At 37.2% G+C, this 23857-nt stretch overlaps 1 protein-coding gene across 3 annotated transcripts in view; it reads left to right on the top strand.

The window, feature by feature from the left end:
- Positions 1-222: 222 nt before the first annotated feature.
- The window catches only part of nphs1 (NPHS1 adhesion molecule, nephrin), a 99472-nt gene continuing 75837 nt past the window's right edge, over positions 223-23857 (top strand). For all 3 annotated transcript variants that reach the window (XM_079885004.1, XM_079885003.1, XM_079885002.1), the window contains exons 1-5: positions 223-393; positions 4065-4250; positions 7136-7229; positions 16073-16267; positions 22962-23084. In XM_079885004.1, coding sequence (XP_079741130.1) covers positions 7166-7229; positions 16073-16267; positions 22962-23084 — 382 coding nt within the window. In that variant the 5' untranslated portion in view covers positions 223-393; positions 4065-4250; positions 7136-7165. The remainder of the gene's footprint in view (positions 394-4064; positions 4251-7135; positions 7230-16072; positions 16268-22961; positions 23085-23857) is intronic.

Here is a 23857-nt window from a genome sequence, read left to right as displayed (position 1 = left end):
GTACCAGGGTCCCTCAACATACAAACAGAGCGAAAAAGGACAAGAAATGAATTAGAAAAGAAAAAAATGGAACTGTTGTTCACTCTTCTGTAGTTTAAAGCTCATTAAATGCTCGCTAATGGCCGAATATGATGAGGTGAAAGGACAGATGCAGTGCCACTTTACAAGTGTTCCTCTGCTTTTTTACAGTCAGCAGTTTGCTCATCTCATTTCCATTCACTTATCCTCCCTCGTATCACTCCTCCAATGCTGTCAGGTTGTTAAGAAACCGTCAGGACGAGGGGAATGTGTGTAGGGGAGCCCCACTGGCATTTCTTCACCAGAGCTGGTGAACGTCTTCAGAGAAGAACCTCCACATGAGCCGAGACAAAGACGAGCGGTGAAGCTCAACAGGTAAGCTGCGTTCTCTCATATGCAAGTGTTTTATCACGCTCAAAGACACCTTTTTTTATACGGTTCCTCTTTTCCCCATCTCTCTTTTGGCTTTAAGACAAGGAAGAGTGAGGAGATGGAGGCTTGAAAGAAGGCCGTTGTCTCACTCTCTCTCCCTTGTCAGTTTTAAGTTGACTTCTGTGTCAAGGGGATGGATGAGGGAGAGACGGAGAAGTGTTTCTGTGTGGAAGCTGCGATACTAAGTTAAAACGGTATGACAAAGAGTCAAAACAAAGAGCATTTTAATAGCGCTGCTGCCTCAGGAAGCTAAAAGTGGGTGAAATCCATTAGTGGCCTTAAAATTCTTCCCTTTTACCAGAATAATCCCGGAATCTGTTGATGACTTCCTGTCTGAGTATTTTTGTGTTCATTGCAGTGTTCATATTTGTCACCAAGATTTTAAGATGGCATTTTCAACAGATGTAGAAATTAAACGATAGGTGAATCTACTGTAATGAAGTTAATTCCTTTAATAATTTATATTTTTACAGTATTACAAATCTTATTTAATTAACTCAACTAATTCAATGGATTTCTATTTAAAAAAAAAAAAATGTGTTGTAAATTTTTTACATTTTTAGTGTAAGCTGTACTTTCTATTCAATAAAGAATCCAGCTAAAAATTACATTTCCACAAAAATACTAAGCAGCACAACTTTTTTTCAGCATTGATCATATGTTTCTTGAGCAGCAAATCATCATATTAGAATGATTTCTGAATGTGACACTAAAGACTGAAGTAATGGCTTGGTAATGGTTAAAGCTTGAGTAATGGTAAAAAAAAATCATCACAGGAATAAATTACATTTTAAAATACATTTAAATAGAAAACAATTGTTTTAAATCGTTATGATATTTCACAATATTACTGTTTTTACTGTATTACTGATCGAATAAATGCCGCCTGAGTGAGTTTAAGAAACTTCTTTCAAAAACATTAAATATTCTTACGACCCCAAATTTTTTAACCGTAGTGTGCATGTGTCTTTAGGTATAACTGAGCTCTACCAACCCAGGAGATGCTGGTTATGAAACTGGTTTTAAAATTTGCAAAAACATCTGCATGTCCCAGTCGGAGAGCAGAGAGTCGATCTCATTTTCTGCACATTGGGATATTTCATGCTGTTTTTGCATAAAATAGGTACAGGCTTGAGTGTAGGGTTGTTTGATGATATAATAAGAAAATAAAATAAAAAAACACAAAATGTACCTGAAAGGATCACTGTCTGTGATGCCTCTCCGGCCCAGCCAGAAACCCTGCCGGGTTTGTACCCACAGGGAATCAAATTTCATATCTTTTAACTTTCACTCTTCTGAAGACACAAGGAGATTGACAAGGACATATATGAGATGTAAACAAATTGCAACACAAGCATCACTTGTCACTGAGTGCAGTGACATCCACGACAACATGCAGGAATCATATTGACATGCCGATGGAGCAGCCTGTATGTGCACAGATTAGCTGTTCAATCTAACAAGAGAAAAGGTCATTCTTATTCTGAGAGACATTATTGTGTCAATATTATATATACAACAAAAACATGATACTAAAAGACACTATATATATATATATATATATAAATTAAAATTAGTTAATGACTTATTATATTGTGTGCATGATTTACTTAAAATTTTCCGAATGTGCTGACTCTATAAGTAAGTCCAAGTGCGGGGTGTCGTACAACTCAGTGCCATGGGAATATTCCTAGTCCCCCACCTTCCCCAGCACCACCTGCCTAGATTTGTTAGGGGGTTCTCACTACTTTCCTCACAGCAGCTCTCATATCCTACTCACTGTATTTATGTGCATGTTTCGGCAGAAGCCTTCGCTCATACCAGTAGGATAGCAGATCCAGTCCGCCAAGACAAGGCCTATGTACATTCCATTCTTATCAATAAAATCCCTTTTAGTTCTGTTCCGAGAGTTGTCATGTAAAAAAAAATAAAAAAAATAAAATTATATATATATATATATTAGAGGTGGGCATAGATTAATTTTTTTAATCTAGATTAATCTAGATTAATTTTGAAATTAATCTAGATTAATCTAGATTAAAATGGCTCATTTGAATTCTGCCGAAGGCAATCAGAATATGTGTGCTACCCAAATAATGACTATAAAAGTAAGTCTTTGAGAACGGGTTTCTCCAGCCAGGTGGCGCATTAGACCAGGGGCTCATCTCCTGTTTCCAAAATGCATCACAAACTGCTTGAGAAAGCTGTTCTACTCATAGACTGTAAAAGGTTACTACTGTACTGTTACCGTCCGTAGGCAACATTAGGTAGGCCTATGTTATTATCAACTACTATAGGCTATCAATTAGGGATGGGCGATATGGCATAAAAACCATATTGTGATATACATTGCAGCCTCTTGCGATAACGATATTATAATAAAACCATTTCAGAACAGGTTAGACAGACCCTGCTAAACAACTGCTAAATGAATTTTTTTTTTTTTTTTTTTTTGAAAGGGTGTATGTCATTTTGAGAACATATATTGTGCAAAACTGTAAGTATACAACATAATTTTGCAGATAAATAAAATTTAAGTACACTAGCTGCAGAGACTTAAGTAGGTCTAATGTTTATTATGGCTTGGAGCTTATGAAACCCCAAATTTAAAATTAGAATATTGTCTAACTGATGTCTTTTCAGTTAAAAAGAAACACAACAACGATTCTTAAAATCGGGCGCTTTTAATAAAAAGAGATTATGTGCTACACCACTCACTAAGATATATTGGGAATAATACGCGCGCGCTGGTATTCAGTGATATCATGTTTCGATTTGAATTTGAGGTGGTAGAACGGATTAGTCGTGTGTTTACTTACCGATCTGTTACACCACACAGTCTACGTCGGACGGCTTAAATCCGAACCAATTGTCCAAATAATGGATGTTGCACGGATCTTTTACACCAGCTTTCACTTTCAGCCGTGTTTACTTAAGATGACGACGAATATGATGCGTTGCAGCCGGGTGTTCCCCGCGGCCGCGGGTAGATTGCGTCATCATAGCTTGTGTAGCTTGAGCCAGCTCCCAACCCAACTTGGAGAATAGATTAACGGCGATATTTTTTTTATCGCGCGATAAGAGTCTCGCGTTAACGCAGCGCGTTAACGCCGATAACGGCCCACCACTAATATATATATATATATATATATATATATGTGTGTGTGTGTGTGTGTGTGTGTGCGCGTGTGCGCGTGTGTGTGTAAATATATGTATGTAATTTATTTAAAAACGTATTTTATACACATACAAAAATGGCAAATTAGGAATGGTTTGACATTTAACATTCAGTTTCTATGCCAAACCATTTCTAATTTGCCTTTAATTTTAGTCCATTTTGTTTTTCAGGTCTTTTCAAAGACATACCTGAAAATTATCTTGATTAATTGTAAATTAAACCCAAGCCCTGTTTTTTTTTTTTTTTTTTTTTTTTTTTTTTTACATTTCCTTGTCTGATCAGGTAAATTTAATACCAGTGTTGCAGTACCACAACTTGACAAGACATGAAAACATAAAAAAATATATATATATATATATATATATATATATAAAAACGAACATTAATTAATTTCCTTTTCCTGTGCCATGTTGATTTTTTCCCCCCTGCAATTAAGGTACTTGTTTGTCTTTGGAGAGGAAGGAAAAGGGAGGTTAGACAGGCCTGAAAAACATCTCATTAAAGACCTGGACAGGAACCACTGAGTCATTCAAAAGAGCTCCATACTCCAGTTATAACTCCGAACCTTTATCGCATCTCCCTGACAGACTTCCGACACCTTCCTTAGACGCACAAAAATAAGGTTTGTGTCAAAAAGAAAAGAAGAGAGAAGTTAATTTTCCAAACGAGCAGTGACTAGCACAGCAGTGAAAGTCAGTACAAAAACTGTGAGTTTCTCTTTTGATTATTCCTCGGCACACTCAGGGAACATTAGAATAAGAAAGAAAAAGGCGTTAGCAACACATCCATGGGTGTCACTAGACTCTTGTTACTAGGCCATGAGCCCAAATAAAGTAATCATAATCATACTCACATAGTTTCTGTGGAACCAAAGTTTTTATTCAGAGATCACATTGTGAATAGGCAACTTACAGAGGCTGTAGAAAGACTGATAAGTGGCTAGTGGTTAATGGTAAATGAGTAGCTATTTGATATTATAAATTATTGAATAAGGTCATGAATATCTTGTTTTTTGCCCTATGAATTTGATATCTGGGTTTTCATTGGTTAGCTCTGGTCTTACCCACAAAATACTCCAGTTAAATTTGATGATAACCTTAGGAGCTTAAGAGGTCAAAGGTTACTTAATACACTGTGAAGAAATACTGACCTGCAGTAGCCTAGCCATTTGGGGCATTCTACAAAAGATGTGTTCATCATATAGACGTTCTTGTACACGTTTTGTTTTCATTCTTTCTCTCTATATACATATTCTCTCTACCATTCAAAAGTTTGGGGTCGGTAATATTTATGTTTTTGAAATAAATCTACAGTATTATGCTCACCAGGACTGAATTTATTTGATCAAGAATATTGTAAAAACAGTGATATTGTAGCCTGGGTTTCCCCATGCTGCCTTGCGCGCAGCGCGATTTTATTCATGCTGCTTGGCAGCCTGGACACCATGGACCAGATTTTCCCCTCAAAAAGGGAACCAATCACAGAACGGGGAGGGAGCAGCAAGACGATGACGACGTCTATGCGACACACCGAAGCAGTTTGTTTATATCTATGGATCCAACATGGCAGCAGACGCGAAGTTACCTTTCGATGCAGCCTGAGATAGTGTTCTAAGTAGTTTAGAACGCAAGTTTATTTTGTCTTATTCCTCGTCGAATTTCTGTCGCTCTACATACGTCATCTGGTATAATTGAAACGATTGGCTATGAGCTACGTACAGGCGCATTTGATAGACATTCGTAGCGCCCAATAAACGGCTCTGGGCATTCGTAAACCACGCCTCAAATACGAGAAAATGAACATGTGGTTCCCAGACCACGTCTCAATGAGATGAGGTCTGACGTTAACCAGGCTAGTGATATTGTGAAATATTGTAATTTGTTTATAATCTTATTATTGTGATGAAACCATTATAATATATGCTCAAAAAACATTTCTTATTATTATAATGATGAAAACCATTGTTCTGCTTAATATTTTTATGGAACACATTTCTTTTCAGGATTCTTTGCTAATGACTTGCTTGACTAAAATGTTTATTATGTAATGTAACATTACAAAAGTGTTTACTATCACATTTTTAAACCAGATCCATGCCGGAAGCAGGCCAAAACTCACTCACAACTTCTTCTATGTCCCCAGAGATCAGCCATAACTGGCCCACAACAGTGCCAGATTCCCCAGATGTCAGCCAGAAAAGAGCCAAACTGCCACCACATTTACTGACCCCAAACTGAACGGTATTGTATTTTTGATTTTACTTAACAGTGTACCTTTAAAAATATTTAAAAATGTGAGTTATGAAATATTCCCTAAAGCTGTCATAATAGCATAATCATTCTTTCAAGAAGTGAAATTTCCAAGAACAAGTTCAAGTCTGCTCTTTTTCTTCACTATGTTTTGTTTGCAAAAGGGGATGCGTTGAAATATCAAACTGTTATGATTTTGAATGCAGACATTTCCACATCAAGTTGTAGTTCTGCAAACTTGAGCATTGAATTAAACTACAAAAGTAACAGTTACCTTTCTGAAGGCTTAAATACATTCCAACATAAACTGAAATAATCATTTTGGCTTGATGACACAATGCAATCCTACAAAAATGTGGGCCTACTTACCTGGAAAAGATCCATTCGTAGTACTCAAGAATATGCAAAAATGCTTTTCACAAAATCTCAAAGTATTGAATAGTCTTATAGTATAGTATAGTATAGTATAGTATAGTATAGTATAGTATAGTATAGTATAGTATAGTCTTTTTACAGGGTCGCTGGTAGCCAGTTCCCCAGTACTGATGAAAGGCTAACGTCCCTGGGCGCATGTGACGAAAGAAGACAGACAGAGAAAATGAAGGGATATGTTTAAAGAATGTCTAAATACAGCTTGCGTACTCTCCGGTTGAAAGCCCTCCATCCATTCACGATTGCGAGGAGGGAGATTGCAGTCGGCACATTCACATTTTGGCGTCTGGGACTGTTTGCGGGCACAGAGGATAATTGAGTGTGAGTTAATTCCTATCAAAGCCCATTGGACTGCAACTAATGGACCGAGGGAGATGCCTCAAGGAGCCAGCGCTTTCAATTTCTTTTGTTTATTTAGATGGGAAAATGTTTAGTTTTTAATTAAGTAAATCACTATTATTTGTTCCAGTGTGGTTGGTAATTTGAAGAGATTGCAACCTGACTTGAAATGCAAGCGCTATTGGCTTTGAGAGAGAGAGATAGGGAGTACTGGAGGAGGCTAAAGCGTGTCGTAATGGCCGTGAACCCGAGAGAGCTCTTTCCATGCAGTATAGAAACACTCCCTGGGCTTCACTTTGAAGTGTTCCTAAGGTTCTCTCTGAAAACTTGAACTTATTCAAAGGGAGCGCTTCAATGGAGAGTGAAGGTAAAAAAGAGAGGAAAAAAATCAAGGAGTCATTGTAATGTCCTAGACCTTCTTAAGTGCAGTAACTGTGTATGTGCGTGTGCATCTTTTTAAATGTACCTTTCTGTCTTATTTTTACAGATTTGTTTTGTTGGTGAGTGATCGGAGGAGATGGACTTCTTGTATTCACTCGTACTGTCAAGTGCCTGGGTTTTTCACCTTATGGATTTCAAAGGTACGTTTTGAAACAGAAAGGCAATATACAGCTATCTAATTTGCTTTTACCTGATCACACTAATGGAAGCTTGTTTCCAATACTGAATAAAAAATAAAAAAAGGTTCTGACTTTTTTTCTAGAAATTGCAAGTTTTACAGTCAGAATTGCAAGATATAAAATGGCAATTCTGAGAAAAAAGGCAGAATTGCAAGATAAAATGTCACAATTATCTTTTATTTTATTTTTTATTCCATGATGTGTATTTAATCTAAACTTTCTAATGAAACCTACAAGTCATTATACCAAATACCTTGTTCCATAGCTTTGCAGTTAACAACATAGAATAAATATAGTCCTTTATCAAAGCATAAGCGTATGTGTCCAAAGGTACAAATACAAAAAAAGTTTGGCAAAATTGGGAGGAGCACATTTAAACTGCTTTTCCATTGACATTGTTTTAGCCTTAAACTAAACTACACTTTCAAAAATGTTCCATGATATTCACAGATTCACAGAAACATTCACAGATAGCCCTGAAATGTATGTGGGTTAAAAGTGACATCCGTTTTCCCCCTTAGACTTTTAAAGTAGGGGAGAGCAGTGGCAAAAGTACCATTTTTCAGAAAAACATCATTGACGATGATGTTTTAGACAGAGATATATTTTTAGAAATAGAAATAATAGAAGATAGAACGACTTCAGTATGATTTCACTTTGAACTTAAGACTGCTCATGTTACTTTCGACCCTGTCATTTGGAAACCTTGTATCTCCATATTTCATCATAAATTATTACTATTGGTCACCCTTTATGTCTGTCTGTGGATTTTGCAAATATTTAACCAATGAAAAGTATTAAAAACAGCTTGTGACTTAACCTTGTAACTCCATTGACTCCTTAAACTGTCGGTCAAACCTCATAACTCCACCCACTTCTTGAATCTTGAATGAAGTGCTGCTCGCAGTTCGGAGCGTCACTGCTTGTTTGCAAAGCAACGGTAAATAAAGAACTGGTTGTTTGAATAAGAATAGCGTTTTCTTAATCAAGAAACAATATAAAAGTCATTTTTTAATGTATTTGAGGAGCGAAGAAGAGTGTTTTAGTCTTGCCGTCGAGTCATCATAGGCAATACTGCCTTAACCTGCGCATAACACTTCATCTTTGAGATTTTGGCCAACTGACAGAAAAAATGGAGTGCTTACAAAGCTACAGCTACAATAAAGTTCATAACCTGTAAGATGTTGAAAACGTAATGCGGTGCACTTACTGCCTTAGATGCGGCCGTTCTAATCACGGACACAAACAGACATCCGCTGATAAAAAGCTTCATTTGAGCTTGATTATGACACATGCAAGTATATGATCATTCATAAAGTCACAATATCAACTTGACAACACTGTTTAATTATTTGTAAAAATACAGCGTCTCCCCCCCCCCCCATTTCCTGAAATAAAGCAGTTTTAGTCTTGGTTTCCGTCTGACAGGTCGGAGTTGGTGGGCCCAAAAATGTGTTTTGCCTACGTCACAATTATATATATACTGAATATATAAGCATTTTTGTCATACAAGAGGTGGATTTCTTTTATAAGATGTCCTCAAAAAGTTCCTGCCAGTCACACTGAATGTGTATCTAGCCAATTTGGCCCACGATCAAATGTTCAAATCTTCTATTCTCAAAGCTATATGAGGTAAATGCTCCCTCACCGGTTCTGCATCTGAATAAAAAAAATGGCCACGGAAATTTACTGTAATGATTGCTTTTTCCCTTTCTGCCTCCATATACACAATTTGCGAATCTAACACCACATGACACAGCGTGGAGCTACAACTTGCCTTCATCCTCCTCGGTCTGAGAAGCTTTTGACACAGAATACCAGGCCTTCCTCCTTCTATTCACCATCCTGCTGTTAGCTTTTAGCTCCAACAATCAAGGCTCCAACAATCAAGTTTAGTGGAGTTGAAATTGGTTATCCGTGTACTGTGTGCCAAGGCTCAATTTGCACTGGATGGTAGCATATGTTGTTGCATGGCACCAAGAAAATAATCTGCTGTGTGTGCAACATTCGTGTTGCCATACAGGAGTGGTAGTCTGTATGTCTGTGTTTGTGTGTTTGGATGCATCTTGTGTATTATAAGAAAAGAAAAATAATAAATAGCATTTTTATGAAGAATGATGGAAGAAGAGTAAAGAAAATACATTTAATTAATTTATTTAAAACCAAAAATGAAAACCAAATGTGTAAAGCATTTTTAAAACCACAGAGTATAGACGGAAGTGCTGTACATTAAAAAAAAATACAAATAAGATATACAGTACATAAATAAAATACCTTATTATAGAAAGAGATTAAAGGAATAAAATACACCACAAATACTTCTCAAACCTAAGGATCATTAAAATAGTGAAGGCCTCATCAAAATATTTGATTTAAATGTTTCTTTTTTTTTTTTTGGTTTCAATTTCTATTCGCTGTGTAGCTCTGCCCACTGTGAATTTAATTGGTACAAAATTCACAACTTTTAATTGGCTGTGATTGTCATGTTGCTCAGTAATTACACACTAATATTTGTAGATGACCATTTATTGTTGCTGAAAACTTTGTCATGCTTGGTTTTCGCAACTGAAAACTGCTGAACCTCTGCATATTGAAAACCACAGAAGTAGTTTATAAAAAAAGGTGTCAGTATTTGCTTTGGAAATATAATTAGAAATCCAATTGTTTGCTTGTAATTGCCACCTTTTTATACTGTATGCAATGTGCAACAAGCTTTATAGCGAAGGAGATTGCATGAGATTGCAGTATGTGAAATATGAGACACTGCTAGTGCCTTAATTATGTTTGAATATAATGTCTGGCAATATGCAAGTCTCCAGCATGCAGTTTTTTTTAAGTCTCTGATCTGACCACTCAAGGCTGAAAGCGTTCAAATTGTTGTTTTAAATGGTTAGTTAAAAAAATGAAAATTCTGTCAGTAATTACTCACCCTCATGTTTTTCCAACCCCGTAAGACTTTCGTTCATCTTCGGAACACAAATTAAGATATGTTTTATTAAATCTGAGAGCTGGATCACTCCTCCATAGGCTTCTATGGGATCAAAACTTGCCAGCCCAGAAAAGTTAGTAAAGACAATGTTTACAATAGTCCAAGTGACTACAGTGGCTCAACCATAAGTTTATCAAGTGACGAGAATACTTTTTGTAGTCACTTGGACTATCTTAACAATGTCTTTACTTACTTTTCTGGGGTGGCAGATATAAATTACATAGAAGCCTATGAAGGAGTGAGCCAGCTCTTCTATCTTAATTAAAATATCTTAATTTGTGTTCCGAAGATGAAAGAAGGTCTTACGGGGTTGGAACAATATGAGGGTGAGTGATTACTGACAGAATTTTCATTTTTGGGTGGACTAACCCTTTAAACCACCTGTGTTTTCGTCTATGCATAACTTTATGACTCAAATGCCAATCTAAAGCGGGCATTCACTCTCGAATCAGATGGAGATATGAGCAAAAATGTGTTTTTTTTTCTTTGTTTTAGACTTTGAAATCTCATTCTGTTATATCTCCTTTGAGTCCTTGAATGAAAAACACACAGGTTGTGATTAAAATCTCAAAGTGGTGTTTATTTAGACTTTAAAAAGAGCAGAATAGTGCTTTGTTGTACATCGCATTGCGTTGATACTTTCTGTTCCAGAGCTGTAGTTTAGAGTTGCCCGCTATATAGACTAAAAGTCATATTCTATGCTGCAGCCTAATCCCATGTCATTATCTTGTTTAAATAAGACGTCAACGTGCCGCATCAGGAGTCGGAATCAGACCGGTGTGCGTGTTTGACATGTCTTTCCTCTCCTATCGCTGCTTCTCAGGCAGTGCGACTTCTCAGCGCACGAGTACGGCTGGCTGCAGCATTTAAATGTGCCATGCTGATTATCTTGCCGCTGTGTTTACGTATTCATTTATGTAAACATTATGCTAATGTGTTTTTCGGCTTGTCGCTTGTGTCCAATCGTGCCCTTCAAGTTTGACGTGAGGTGACTGATGCAGCCTTGATGTGAAGTTGCAGCTTCTGTCGTTCGGGTTTCTGAGAGCAGTCGAGTGCGCCCAGATGCACTGGATACTTGTCATTGGCTCAAAAGAGGTGCCGGGGTTTGAAAAGTCTCGCTCGTGCTCTCATGAGTGGCCTTTCAAGAAAATGCGTCCTAAAATAACTGACCCTTTTGTGCACGCTACATTTGCTTTTACACACTAAAGAGTGTCCGAGTAATCATGGTCTCTAAGAGGTCTTTGAAGGTTGGCTTCACGATCGGATCAGAGAAGGCTGATAAAAGTATGTCGCCGCCTTCATAACAAGTACGCCTGGGGCTCTTGAAATGTGTGAATGCCTTCTACCTAGCGTTTATATCATTTTAAAGGAATAGCTCACCCAAAAAACAAAGGCCGCTCTTGCCATTCAACCATTCATAGTGAGTTTTCAAGTTCCAAAAAGGTCAACAAAAAAACCCACCTGTATACACTCTTAAAAATAAAGGTTGCCATTTAAGATCCATTTTGGGTTTCCCAAAGAACCTTTTGGTGAAAAGTTCTTAAAATGTCCATTTACGTTTGGCATCGATGGCTCCATGAAGAACCTTTAACATCAATGGAAATTTTCTATTAGCCAAAAGACTCTTTATATTGGAAAAAAAATTCCATAGATAAAATGTCTCTGTTAACTGTTCAGTGTTCACTGAAAGGTTCTTTGGGGAACCAAAAATGGATCACTGTGAGAGTATAAGAATAATTTAATGTTCCCCAAATAATCTTTTAGTAAACAAATCTTAAAATATATAGATTTTTATTTTATTTTTTCTAATTTTGAAGGACATTTTAATAATCTAAAGAACATTTAGTACAATGGATAGGTCCCATGTATGGTAAAGGTTCTTCATGGAACCATAGATGCCTGTTTTTAGAACCTTTATTTTTAAGAGTTAATCTGAAACCAAATAATAGCTTTGCATGAGAAACAAATAGAAATATATATTTTATTCTAGTTTCTTCACGCATTCAATGTGTTTTCCCCCATTTAGTAAAAGTCAAGAGGGTCCAATGTTGTTTGGACTACATTTAATTTCAAAAGTATAATCTTTTGTGAAGAATGTAAGTCATACAGGTTTGGAAAGAGGTGAGTAAATGATGACAGAATTTACATTTTTAGGTGAACTAGTTCTTGTTCATTCATAATAATAATAATAATAATAATAATTCGTTACATTTATATAGCGCTTTTTCTGAGACCTCAAAGCGCTTTACATAGATGGGGGAATCTCCTCAACCACCACCAATGTGCAGCATCCACTTGGATGATGCGACGGCAGCCATATTGCGCCAGAACGCCCACCACACACCAGCTTACTGGTGGAGAGGAGACAGTGATGAAGCCAATCAGTATATGGGGATGATTAGGAGGCCATGATGGACAGGGGCCAAGGGGCAAATTTGGCCAGGATGCCGGGGTTACACCCCTAGTCTTTTTCGAAGGACATCCTGGGATTTTTAATGACCACAGAGAGTCAGGACCTCGGTTTAACGTCTCATCCGAAGGACGGATAGTTGTTATTCATAGTTGTTATTCATTGATAATGGTGACAAAAATCCCAGAATCCCACACTATTCCTTTAAATCTCAAACCACTATTGAATATCACATTCTTTTAATTAGGTACGATCTCCCACGCTGAGTTTCCACAATTGCATGCCTGATGTTACACAACGGGGTCGTCGGAGAGTCATCGTCAGTGTTATGTCCCGTTAAATCATGTTTATGACAGGTACAAGCTGACTCCATTCGAAAGAATGATCAGCAGATGGGTGTCACACAAATCATAATGCCACAGCCCAAGTGGTGAGGAAATAGGCGCCTTTTTGTAGCCCAGCCATTATTCTTCTGGGTGGATATTAGCCGTAGGTGTATTGACAGCTGAGAAAACAGCAAGGGGATTTGAGATCTCTTCATACCTTCATTTTTCCCTGCTCTCCTTCTCACTGAGGAGAGATTTAATTCTCTGTAATTACTTTATTGACTCATTTGCAGAGCTGAATTGGCTCCGATCTGTCGTCAATAAAACACAGAGATGAGGAACAGCACAGTAATGCTTAAGTACAAGATCATAGTGGGAGGCAAATTTTTCTTCAATGGGGAAAGTGTCATGGCAGCCCTGGTAAATCAGCATCTAGATGTGACAACCTTACGGAAAGCATAACATTATTTATGGTACTCTTAATCTTATGATAATCTTATGCAGAACTATTGAGCAAATTCACTAAACAGTTGGGCCAAATTTAGGATATTTTGGTATAAAAACCAGTGTCCTATTCTCTTTCAACCTGCAAACCATTTTTATTTATTTGCTAAAGTATTGTTTTATTCACATTTGACTCTTGGCATATATACACTGGTTATAAAAGGAACATTTTTTCCCTAGATAAGGACAAATAAGAAATAATGCCTCATATTTCAGGCTTTAGTTATCAACTGGAATTCAACGAAAACTTCTATAACATACAGCCATATAATTATGATTTGAATATTGGTGGAATACGTGAATGATATACAGTATGTCTCAAATAAAAATCTAAAAATAATTTACTGAAGCATTATACAGTAGTAATCTGAAAATTTTTAATATGACAAAGGGCTCAACGCTATAAGGATTTTTTACTTTTTTACTTGCCCTGCAAAAATTCACTGGCACTACCACAGAAAAAGTAATAAATAAATCAAATAAATTAAAATAGGTGTAGTTATTGTTTCCATTCTTTTTTACTCATAACCTTAAAAAATAAGGTTATGACTCCAAAAACTACTAGCCTAACTCAAATCAATTCAACTCAATTAAAAAAGTGATACAGACAAGTAAAATAAGTAACATTAATACAATAAGAACAAATAAACACAATTATGGGCAATAGCACAAATAATTACAATAGAACAAATAAACAGTGCTTTTCAGGTTTTTCAGGAAGGTCTAACAATAGTTTTCAGGTAGAAATTGAATAATCAAATGTAAAATAGCACTGCATAATCTTCACTGGATAAATTAAATACAGATCAATCCTTATTAAAGTTACAAAAGTTATTCAGTGAGTGAGTGAGTGAGTGATGTTTTTGTCTTTTGTTGTTTGATTAACATTAAAAACAGACAGTTTATTAGGCTGCTGTCGCTTTAAGAGCCACATGGATCCAATATACTGTTACACAAGCGTTTTATATCAACTGTTTACATTCACTTAAAACATAACCGACTATGTTGATGAGGATACTCGGTAATATTGACATTTTGATACAATTATGTGCGAATATGTCTGTTCAAGCGCAAGAAGGTGCGAAAGAGAACTCAATTCGGTACTCGCTGTGTGAGAAGATGTGTGCATGTGTGCAACACACATTCGAAGCACGCGCCAGAGAATGCATACAAAACTTCTTACACAGCGAGTACCGAAATGAGTTCTCTTTCACGTCACGATTTTTTGTGAATTTGGAGGCAAAGCTCACTATCACTGTTAGTTAAGCCAGTTAGAAAATATTGTGTACCAGATTTGAACTCACATCGACTATAAGCACAACAGCTCAAGAGTTTTAAGAGATGGAAACTTGAAGGGGCATTAAATTATCTTTGCCATTTCAAACCTTCTGAAGAAAATAAATCTCTTGCCACAGTTGTTGACCTCTGATACAGTGGCAGAGGATAATTAAAGAAGAGCACTTACTGAGCTCTATTTGGATCCCATTTTTATTGTTGAGAGCTGTTAACTGAAATGAGATTTGAATTGCTCTAGTAAAGCAACCAGGTTTATATGCTTGTGTGACATCATCAAACACTTTATATAGATATTAATGTAGATTTTATATTATTGAGTTATATAATTAAGTATTTAAATAAATATTTCACTATAAAAAAACATGCATGGACTTTCAGTGAATCTTTATTTTCTCCTTCAGTCTGAATGAACTGATTAATTAGAATTAATCACATTTTCCAGTGCTGCAAATTGCTGCGTAGATTACATACAAGTTATAGTCCATTACTGATTGCAGATTAGATGGGTTTGCGGTTGCGGGTGAATTGCGTGAAGGAATTGCAGTGGTTTCGTAAGTTGATGAAAAGACTTTAATAAGTAATTAAATAATAAAAATGTAGAACTAAAATAAATAAATAAAAACAAAACAAAAAAACGTTCTAAAAAAAGATGAAATATTTTACCTGCATGTGACCATTAACTGACATCAGAGAACCGTGAAAATGTATTACATGTAAATATGAAATTACATGAATTTGTGTATTTAAATAAGAATAAATAAATTAGGAACAATTTACTGACATTGTGTGAACAATATGTTATCATGCAAAAATAACTGTAGTCTGATTATGAGTATTTTAAAACATAATTTAATCCAATTAGAACTACTTATTTTTTGGAATCTGCTTATTTAACCCAGATTAAATATAACATAACCAATTATATGTATGAGTGAAAGAATCAGTTAGGATTAATCGATTCACTGAAATGAATCGTTCCTTTCAGCGCTACATATTAGATCGAACCAATTCACTAACATGAATCAGACTTTCCAGTGTACTTTTAAGAGAAAGGACCAATTCATTACAATGAAATTGTCCAACAAACCCCTAAACTACTGTCAGTCTAATGAACAGGGAATTGTAAGTTAGTTTTGTTAGTCAGTCCCTCCCTGCAAATATGTTTTCATCTTTCAGCAATAGAAGCTTGTGTCGGAAATTAAAGATTTCACCATCCTAACCTTGACTCGCATCAACCCGCCCATTTTCTTCTGTTGTCTTTCTTTTTTCTTTTTTGTAGGTGTGTGTGGGCAGCAGGCATTCAAGACAGAGCCACGTAATGTGACGGTCAGGGCGGGGGCCACATCTCTGCTGAAGTGTGAAGTGCTGAGGGCCTCAGGGGCCGTGCAGTGGGTTAAAGATGGGCTGCTCCTGGGACCTCAGAGATCACTGCCTGGCTACCCACGCTACAGCATGACAGGAGACCAGAAGAAAGGTGAGAACTCGGAGGGATGGAAAGAATGACATGCGGTGATTAAAAACAAACGTCTACGAGTTGCTGAAATGTTTGCTGACATGTTGTTAGATGTGCATGAGTGAGCAACTGTCCCCTAAGAGTACAATAATGTGAAACTGTTCTCAAAACAGCTAGAGTAGAAAATGTTACAGTACATTTAATAAACTTGGCTAAATCAGAGAAAGTATTTATTTATTTATTTACTTACTTACTTGCGCACCATCCGTGCAGACACAAAAATTCGGGCTAAAATCTCACAAAACCTGCCTCACATTTCATCCCAAAATAAATAAATAAATACATAAATAAAATGTCATACATTTGAATATTTCATTACATTTCATATATATATATATACACTCACCTAAAGGATTATTAGGAACACCATACTAATACTGTGTTTGACCCCCTTTCGCCTTCAGAACTGCCTTAATTCTACATGGCATTGATTCAACAAGGTGCTGAAAGCATTCTTTAGAAATGTTGGCCCATATTGATAAGATAGCATCTTGCAGTTGATGGAGATTTGTGGGATGCACATCCAGGGCACGAAGCTCCTGTTCCACCACATCCCAAAGATGCTCTATTGGGTTGAGATCTGGTGACTGTGGGGGCCATTTTAGTACAGTGGACTCATTGTCATGTTCAAGAAACCAATTTGAAATGATTCGAGCTTTGTGACATGGTGCATTATCCTGCTGGAAGTAGCCATCAGAGGATGGGTACATGGTGGTCATAAAGGGATGGACATGGTCAGAAACAATGCTCAGGTAGGCCGTGGCATTTAAACGATGCCCAATTGGCACTAAGGGGCCTAAAGTGTGCCAAGAAAACATCCCCCACACCATTACACCACCACCACCAGCCTGCACAGTGGTAACAAGGCATGATGGATCCATGTTCTCATTCTGTTTACGCCAAATTCTGACTCTACCATCTGAATGTCTCAACAGAAATCGAGACTCATCAGACCAGGCAACATTTTTCCAGTCTTCAACTGTCCAATTTTTGTGAGCTCGTGCAAATTGTAGCCTCTTTTTCCTATTTGTAGTGGAGATGAGTGGTACCCGGTGGGGTCTTCTGCTGTTGTAGCCCATCCGCCTCAAGGTTGTGCGTGTTGTGGCTTCACAAATGCTTTGCTGCATACCTCGGTTGTAACGAGTGGTTATTTCAGTCAAAGTTGCTCTTCTATCAGCTTGAATCAGTCGGCCCATTCTCGTCTGACCTCTAGCATCAACAAGGCATTTTCGCCCACAGGACTGCCGCATACTGGATGTTTTTCCCTTTTCACACCATTCTTTGTAAACCCTAGAAATGGTTGTGCGTGAAAATCCCAGTAACTGAGCAGATTGTGAAATACTCAGACCGGCCCGTCTGGCACCAACAACCATGCCACGCTCAAAATTGCTTAAATCACCTTTCTTTCCCATTCTGACATTCAGTTTGGAGTTCAGGAGATTGTCTTGACCAGGACCACACCCCTAAATGCATTGAAGCAACTGCCATGTGATTGGTTGATTAGATAATTGCATTAATGAGAAATTGAACAGGTGTTCCTAATAATCCTTTAGGTGAGTGTATATATATATATATATATATATATATATATATATATATATATCATGTGTAATATTTTTTTTAAATACATGATATATGTTTTCAAGTAAAACATTTTTTAATGGTATTATTAATATTTTATTTAGTCTTTTTTTTATTTTGTAATCCACAGTGTTGGGGGTAGCGCTTCACAAGTACCGTAAGTTTTTAATCAAGTGATGCAACTTACTTTGTTTTCTCATGTATTGACTGGCAGCTCTCCTGTCCTCATGTTGAGAAAAATTGTGAGTAAGTGCAGAGGCGTTGTGTGTGAACATAATGAATATTGTAGCTCTAAACTAAATTTTTACTAAACATTTACTCATCTCACTGGCAAAAGACAGATTCAGTATTCCACAAAATCAATAAAATAATAATAATAAATGCAAACTCAGAATATTACGCAAACCTGCAGTGATTATATTTTAAATTACACAAATAGGCTATTATTACAAATAAGCCCAGCCTAGGAGAGAAAACGTAATGCAAAAGTAACGTAACTCATTACTTTCCATAAAACGTAACTGTAACTTAATTAGTTACTCTTTTGAGTAACACAATATTGTTACCAAGCGGCAACCTCCCCGTCTCTCTCTTGAAACCAACACGGAAGTGAGTTAAACTGCAATTCATCGACTGGCCGCTTGGCCTGGCTGCAGAAGTGAGTCAAATCTGTATCTCCCTCATGTTAAAATTACCAACTTTACAGCAGAAAAAAACATGTTTACAGCCTGGATCTCTGTGTGGCTTTGGTCTATACAGCTAATTTTGCCCTTCATAACAACTGTGAGGGGGGTGAATTTTTTTATAACTCATCCGTTTAGTTGATTAATATTTAAATTTAAGGGTGTGGCCACTTGAGTGACAGGTGGATTCCCGCTGATGTCAATGCTAGCCGTTTGTCTGCTGTTACTAGCCGTCACTTCACCTCAGCAAATGTTAGCTGCTGAACTTGCCTTCTCTGCAGTGTCTGTGCTTTTTTTCGGGATTATTTCATACAATTTAATACTTGGGTACAAAGCCCACGTCTTTGGATTCAGTCGTTGTCGTCGAGTATCGTTTGAGAGAACAACCAGCGCTGTATTTCAGTTGTTTTCCTCTGTGAACATGCACTAATGGATGTCTGACAATTTCGTTGCTTTTTGGGGTTTTCAAATTTAAAACGTCAATAAAGGCTTGTTCGTTCTGCTCTCACGGAACAGATTATAATATGCTTATGTGCCGTCAGATGAAATCATGCAGGTGTCGGCACTTTCTCCGGCCGTGCAATAAATGCACATCCATGAATGAGCGCGGATTTTCTAGCGCATTTAACGTTACTTGCACTTCAAAGGCAATATATCTATGGTTTAACGGTTTAACCTATTTGAGAGGCGGCCAAAATCAGAATTTAAAATGGACTGAATAAGCTCTCTACGAACTTGAGCGATGCCGCGCTGACGGACCATGAAAGAGTGACTGACATGTATGCACATAAATCACTGTCACACACAAACACTCTCGAAGTAATACACAGTCTCACTTGTAGCCATGTATTTTAACTATTATAATATTTCGAAGGGCAAAAACAGGAACTTTTAATTGGCTTTACATCATCAGCTAACTCGATCACGTCGAGCTAGGTGATTTCAGATAGCCAGGCTCATATGGCCAGGCTCCTCAGCTCCACTCACGCCCCGCCTGTTTGCCTATTTTCTGTTATCCGGGAGTGACGCAAGGCCAAGATGGCGACGCCCACTTTAGGCTTCAAAAATGCTCTTCAGAAACCTACGGGTGACGTCACGGACACTACGTCCATATTTTTTTACAGTCTATGATTGTTACGCATTACTTTTAATGCACTATACACTATGTACTCAGCCAGTGTATGAACTTTAAAAGGTTTTATTATTATTATTAATATTTATTTTATTTTGTCATTCAACGTCAGAGTCTGATAGCCCCTCCCCCTCCACTACGTAATTAAATTAAAAGTGCGACAGTTGAGTGCATGAAGTGTCCAACATTCCACACTTCATTTTTTCAGTCAATTGCATCATCCGTTTAAAGTGTACTTTTTTCTAAAAACATCATAGAATAGTACACACATAAGCATGCAAATTGGGACACACCTTCTTCTTTTTTTCTTGATTTTGGAGTGAAATATGACCCATAATGCTCTTGACAGATTTTGCGAGATTACCATTAATACATTGTTGTCTTAGGTAAATGCACTGAAGTGTTTGGGAAATGATAAATCAGGTTTTTTACTTCGACGTGAAAGATTATTAGCATGAATCATTAGAAAATGTTTTGCTCATAATCTGCAGAGGGCTATAGATGCCTCGGTCTCAATTTCTAGTTTAGATGCAGCCTTCCTCATCAAAATGCACTCAGCTCTCTTAAAACAGCTTAGCGAGATGCTATCAAAGGGGTTCTAATTTAAGCACCGGAGACAGATTTAAGAAATTAGCTCTTTTTTTTTTTTTTTAGAGAGTGAGAGGACTGCAATACCCCAGCCCCCTAGCCCTCCCCCCACCCCAATTCCCTCTCAAATAAAAAAAATAAATAAAGATAAAATCATCCCTGAATTACTCCTATTTTTAATGTACATTGAGAGTAAATTGAGATGGGCTGAGACACTGAATAACCTATGATGCTTGGCCAGTGTGCTTTTCGTATATAAAAAAGCCAATTAAAAGTTCCGAGCATATGCTTCTCTTTATAGAGGACAAAAGCTGCTATCCGGCATATCAAGAGAGAGGCAGTTTGTTCCAAATGCAAGTACAAATGCTCAAAAAATGCTTACACTCTTCAATGCTACTGCTTTCCTGCCAGGCATTGATAGCATGACGGATAAAGAGTGCCATGTAAGGGACAAATGATATCATAAAAAGACACGCTGAAAGCATCTTTAATGTTAACCCTGCTAACCTTAATCTACTGATACGCAGCCGCGTATCCACATGAGTTCACGCAAACGGCGTGACAAACGGTAGGTTATACATTGCAAAAGGAAATGAGTGAGAGAACGGGTCAGAGTCCCTGTTGGCATTTCGTATTGGTTGTCAGAGGCATAATTATTGGACTTCTTGAAACACACGCTCACAAACACCCTGAACTGCAACACCGCGGCAGCGTGTTCCGAGTGCAATTTCAAGAGAGTGGAAAATCATTAATGATCTGAAAGTGGTTTCCTTTCCTTCTATGATCACATAGATCTGAAAATTGCTGCTGGTTGGTGTTAATTATCCTGCCATCCTGGCTGACACCTCCTTTTTTCAGCCGTGGAAGTTGTCATATCAGGATACTATTTTCTGCATGTTGGTTTTCTTCAGAGGGGAGGAGAAAAGAGAAAAGGAGCAAAAGAAAAATGCTCAAAGCTCGAACAGCTTGCATAAACTTTGCCGGAGCAGCCATTAATCCTGGCAGAATGGTAGTTGAACAAACAACCCCTTGGTGGCACAATATTCTGCTAGTAAATAACAAGCATCTTGCACACAAAGGAATGATGTTGAAGGGCTGCATCAAACAGAATGAATCACGTTCTTCTCTCCACAGTGTTCATAGCTAATTGGGACCGTTAATTTAAGATTGCATACAAATTTAGCACTGCCATTTGACAGTTGTAATTTCTTTACTCTGATTTGTTTCTAGGTAATTATAAGTGGATTTCAAGAAGCATTTGAACATGCCAAATCTCCAAATTCTTCTTAATGGTGGGAACTCTTGAAAAACCCTAGACATCAATCAGCGCATATGTTCAAGTAATATTCTGAGTTAAATTAAACTGTACGTTTGCAGAAAACAACAACAACGAGCAAAATTGTATTCTGAGATGGGTTTCTTTTGTGGAAATAAATGAATACTTTTATTCAGCAAGGATTCATTGAATGGTTCAAAAGGGACAGTAAATACCTTTACAATAAATTCTTTTTCAAATACAGTAGTTGCCAAAAGTGGTGTTTGTAGGGGATATTTGCAAAATATTTACTTTTCATGACACTTCAGGTTCTATTAAACAATCAAAATATGAGGAGTATATTATATTTGGTAAAAAATGCACTAAACTTGGTTGAGGTATTAAAATGGCAAAATTATTTGGCAAGAAAGGCAAACTCCAGCATATAATTAAAATGGGTTATTGTATTGTGCAAAAAAAAAAGGCATTGAAAAACAAAACTCACAGGAAACAAAGCATTCATTGACTACAATGTAATCAGTTATTAATATTGTATTGGTTCTCCCCTTGTTTTTGATTATGGCAGCCATTTTCCTGGGTATTGACTTACTAAACGTTGCGCATGTGTCATGCTTAACTTCTTTCCAACTCTCCTTAAGTTCTTCCCAAAGTTGAGCTTCATTGGAAGACCTGTATGATTTATCACAATTCAGGTTTATAATTTCCCAAGAGTTTTCAATGGCTTTAAGGTCAGGGGACTGAGGAGGCCATTTGAAGACTTCAAAATGCTCAGCCTGATCACTTTCATTGCACGTTTACTGTGTGTTTGGGATCGTTATCATCTTAGAAAAATACATATTTGATCTCCAAACAGATTCTCCATACTCGGCTACACCGTGTTCAGCAGGATTCACAAATATTGGTCCATTTTCAAAGTTCCAGCAATTTTGTAGATCCTACAAACACCTGCTGTAGACATGCGTCCCCGATACCATTATGTCTCCCCTGCCATGCTTAGTAGTGCATTTGAAATTAAAGAGAACTGACCCTTAGATGCTGGGATCTTCACTAATCTTACTATATTGGTTCTTCCCACATTTTATTAAGTAAAATGAGTTTGGCCAATTTTAATTTCAAGTTGACTTCCAAGAATTATGTCTGCACTTTTGAAACCGGTGTACATTCAGCCCATTCTCCAAACTGAATGACTGGTTGATTTTTTTTTTCTATAGTACTCAACAGCATTACAAATGATACCAGTAGAGCTTAATAAGTCTCTGAATATTCATTCTATATTGTCAAGTCTCTATTCCGATCAATTTTGCGTGTGAACAAGAAGTCATTGAAACATTATATTTCTCTCATATTCATTTCTTTACGCCTCGTAATTTCTGCTCTGTCTACTTTCTCTTACAGGCCAGTACCATCTTCAGATTTTCAACGTGAGTTTGGAAGACGACGGCAACTACGAGTGCCAAGTGGGGCGGTCCGTAAGCAGCCGTGCCATTGTGTCCCGCACAGCTTGGCTCAATGTGCAGAGTAAGCAAACCAATCTTTTACCACCGCGCAAGGAGGGGAGTGCAAATGGTGAAAAGAAGCACGCGAGACAACTTTAGCCATGACAGATCGCTCAACCAGGGCCGCTAATGGCTGCGCACGCACTGAAAAGGTGACACTCGGTGGCAAACCTAAGCCTGTCACTATAGCCACATTCAGGGTACTAATGAGCCATGGAGTTTCTCTGCAGTGTGGTGGAGAATCCCTTGTGCTGCACTTCAGATAAAGTCCCATTGGTCACAGGTGTATGACAGCGGTGATAGCTCGCATTAGTGATGTGGCCAATTAGTTAGCGCGCTTGGCCACAGCGGATAGGGCACTTATAGCGGGCAACATCTGAGACTTACCTATACCTGAGGTTCCCCTGCTCGTGGGTGATAACTTTTTTCTTTTAATTTAGTTTATTTTTTAAACTCCACTGTAAAATATATATCCTTTGCTGTAGAAACTTTTACGAAGGTAGTCAAGTTAAGAGTTGCTAAGGTTTTAGAGAGAGAAACGAAGATTTGGAAAGAGCAAAAAGTAGCACGTTTTGACCACGTTAAATAATAAAAAATAATAATCAACATATTTTATATAATTTTATTAATATAATTATTTTATAATAAGAGAAAAATAAAATAAATACTAATTATTATAAAAATGAATGAAAATGTAAATAAAATGATTTTATTATTTTAATTATTTATTGAAAAAAAACTTTTATGAAGGTAGTCAATTAAATGCTGCTAAGGCTTTAGAGAGAGAATAGATTT

Source organism: Squalius cephalus (assembly GCF_949319135.1).
Source record: "Squalius cephalus genome assembly, chromosome: 11".
NCBI classification, from domain to species: Eukaryota; Metazoa; Chordata; class Actinopteri; order Cypriniformes; family Leuciscidae; genus Squalius; species Squalius cephalus.
The sequence above is the reverse complement of the archived record's forward strand: the minus strand, read 5'-3'. Positions and strand labels throughout refer to the sequence as shown.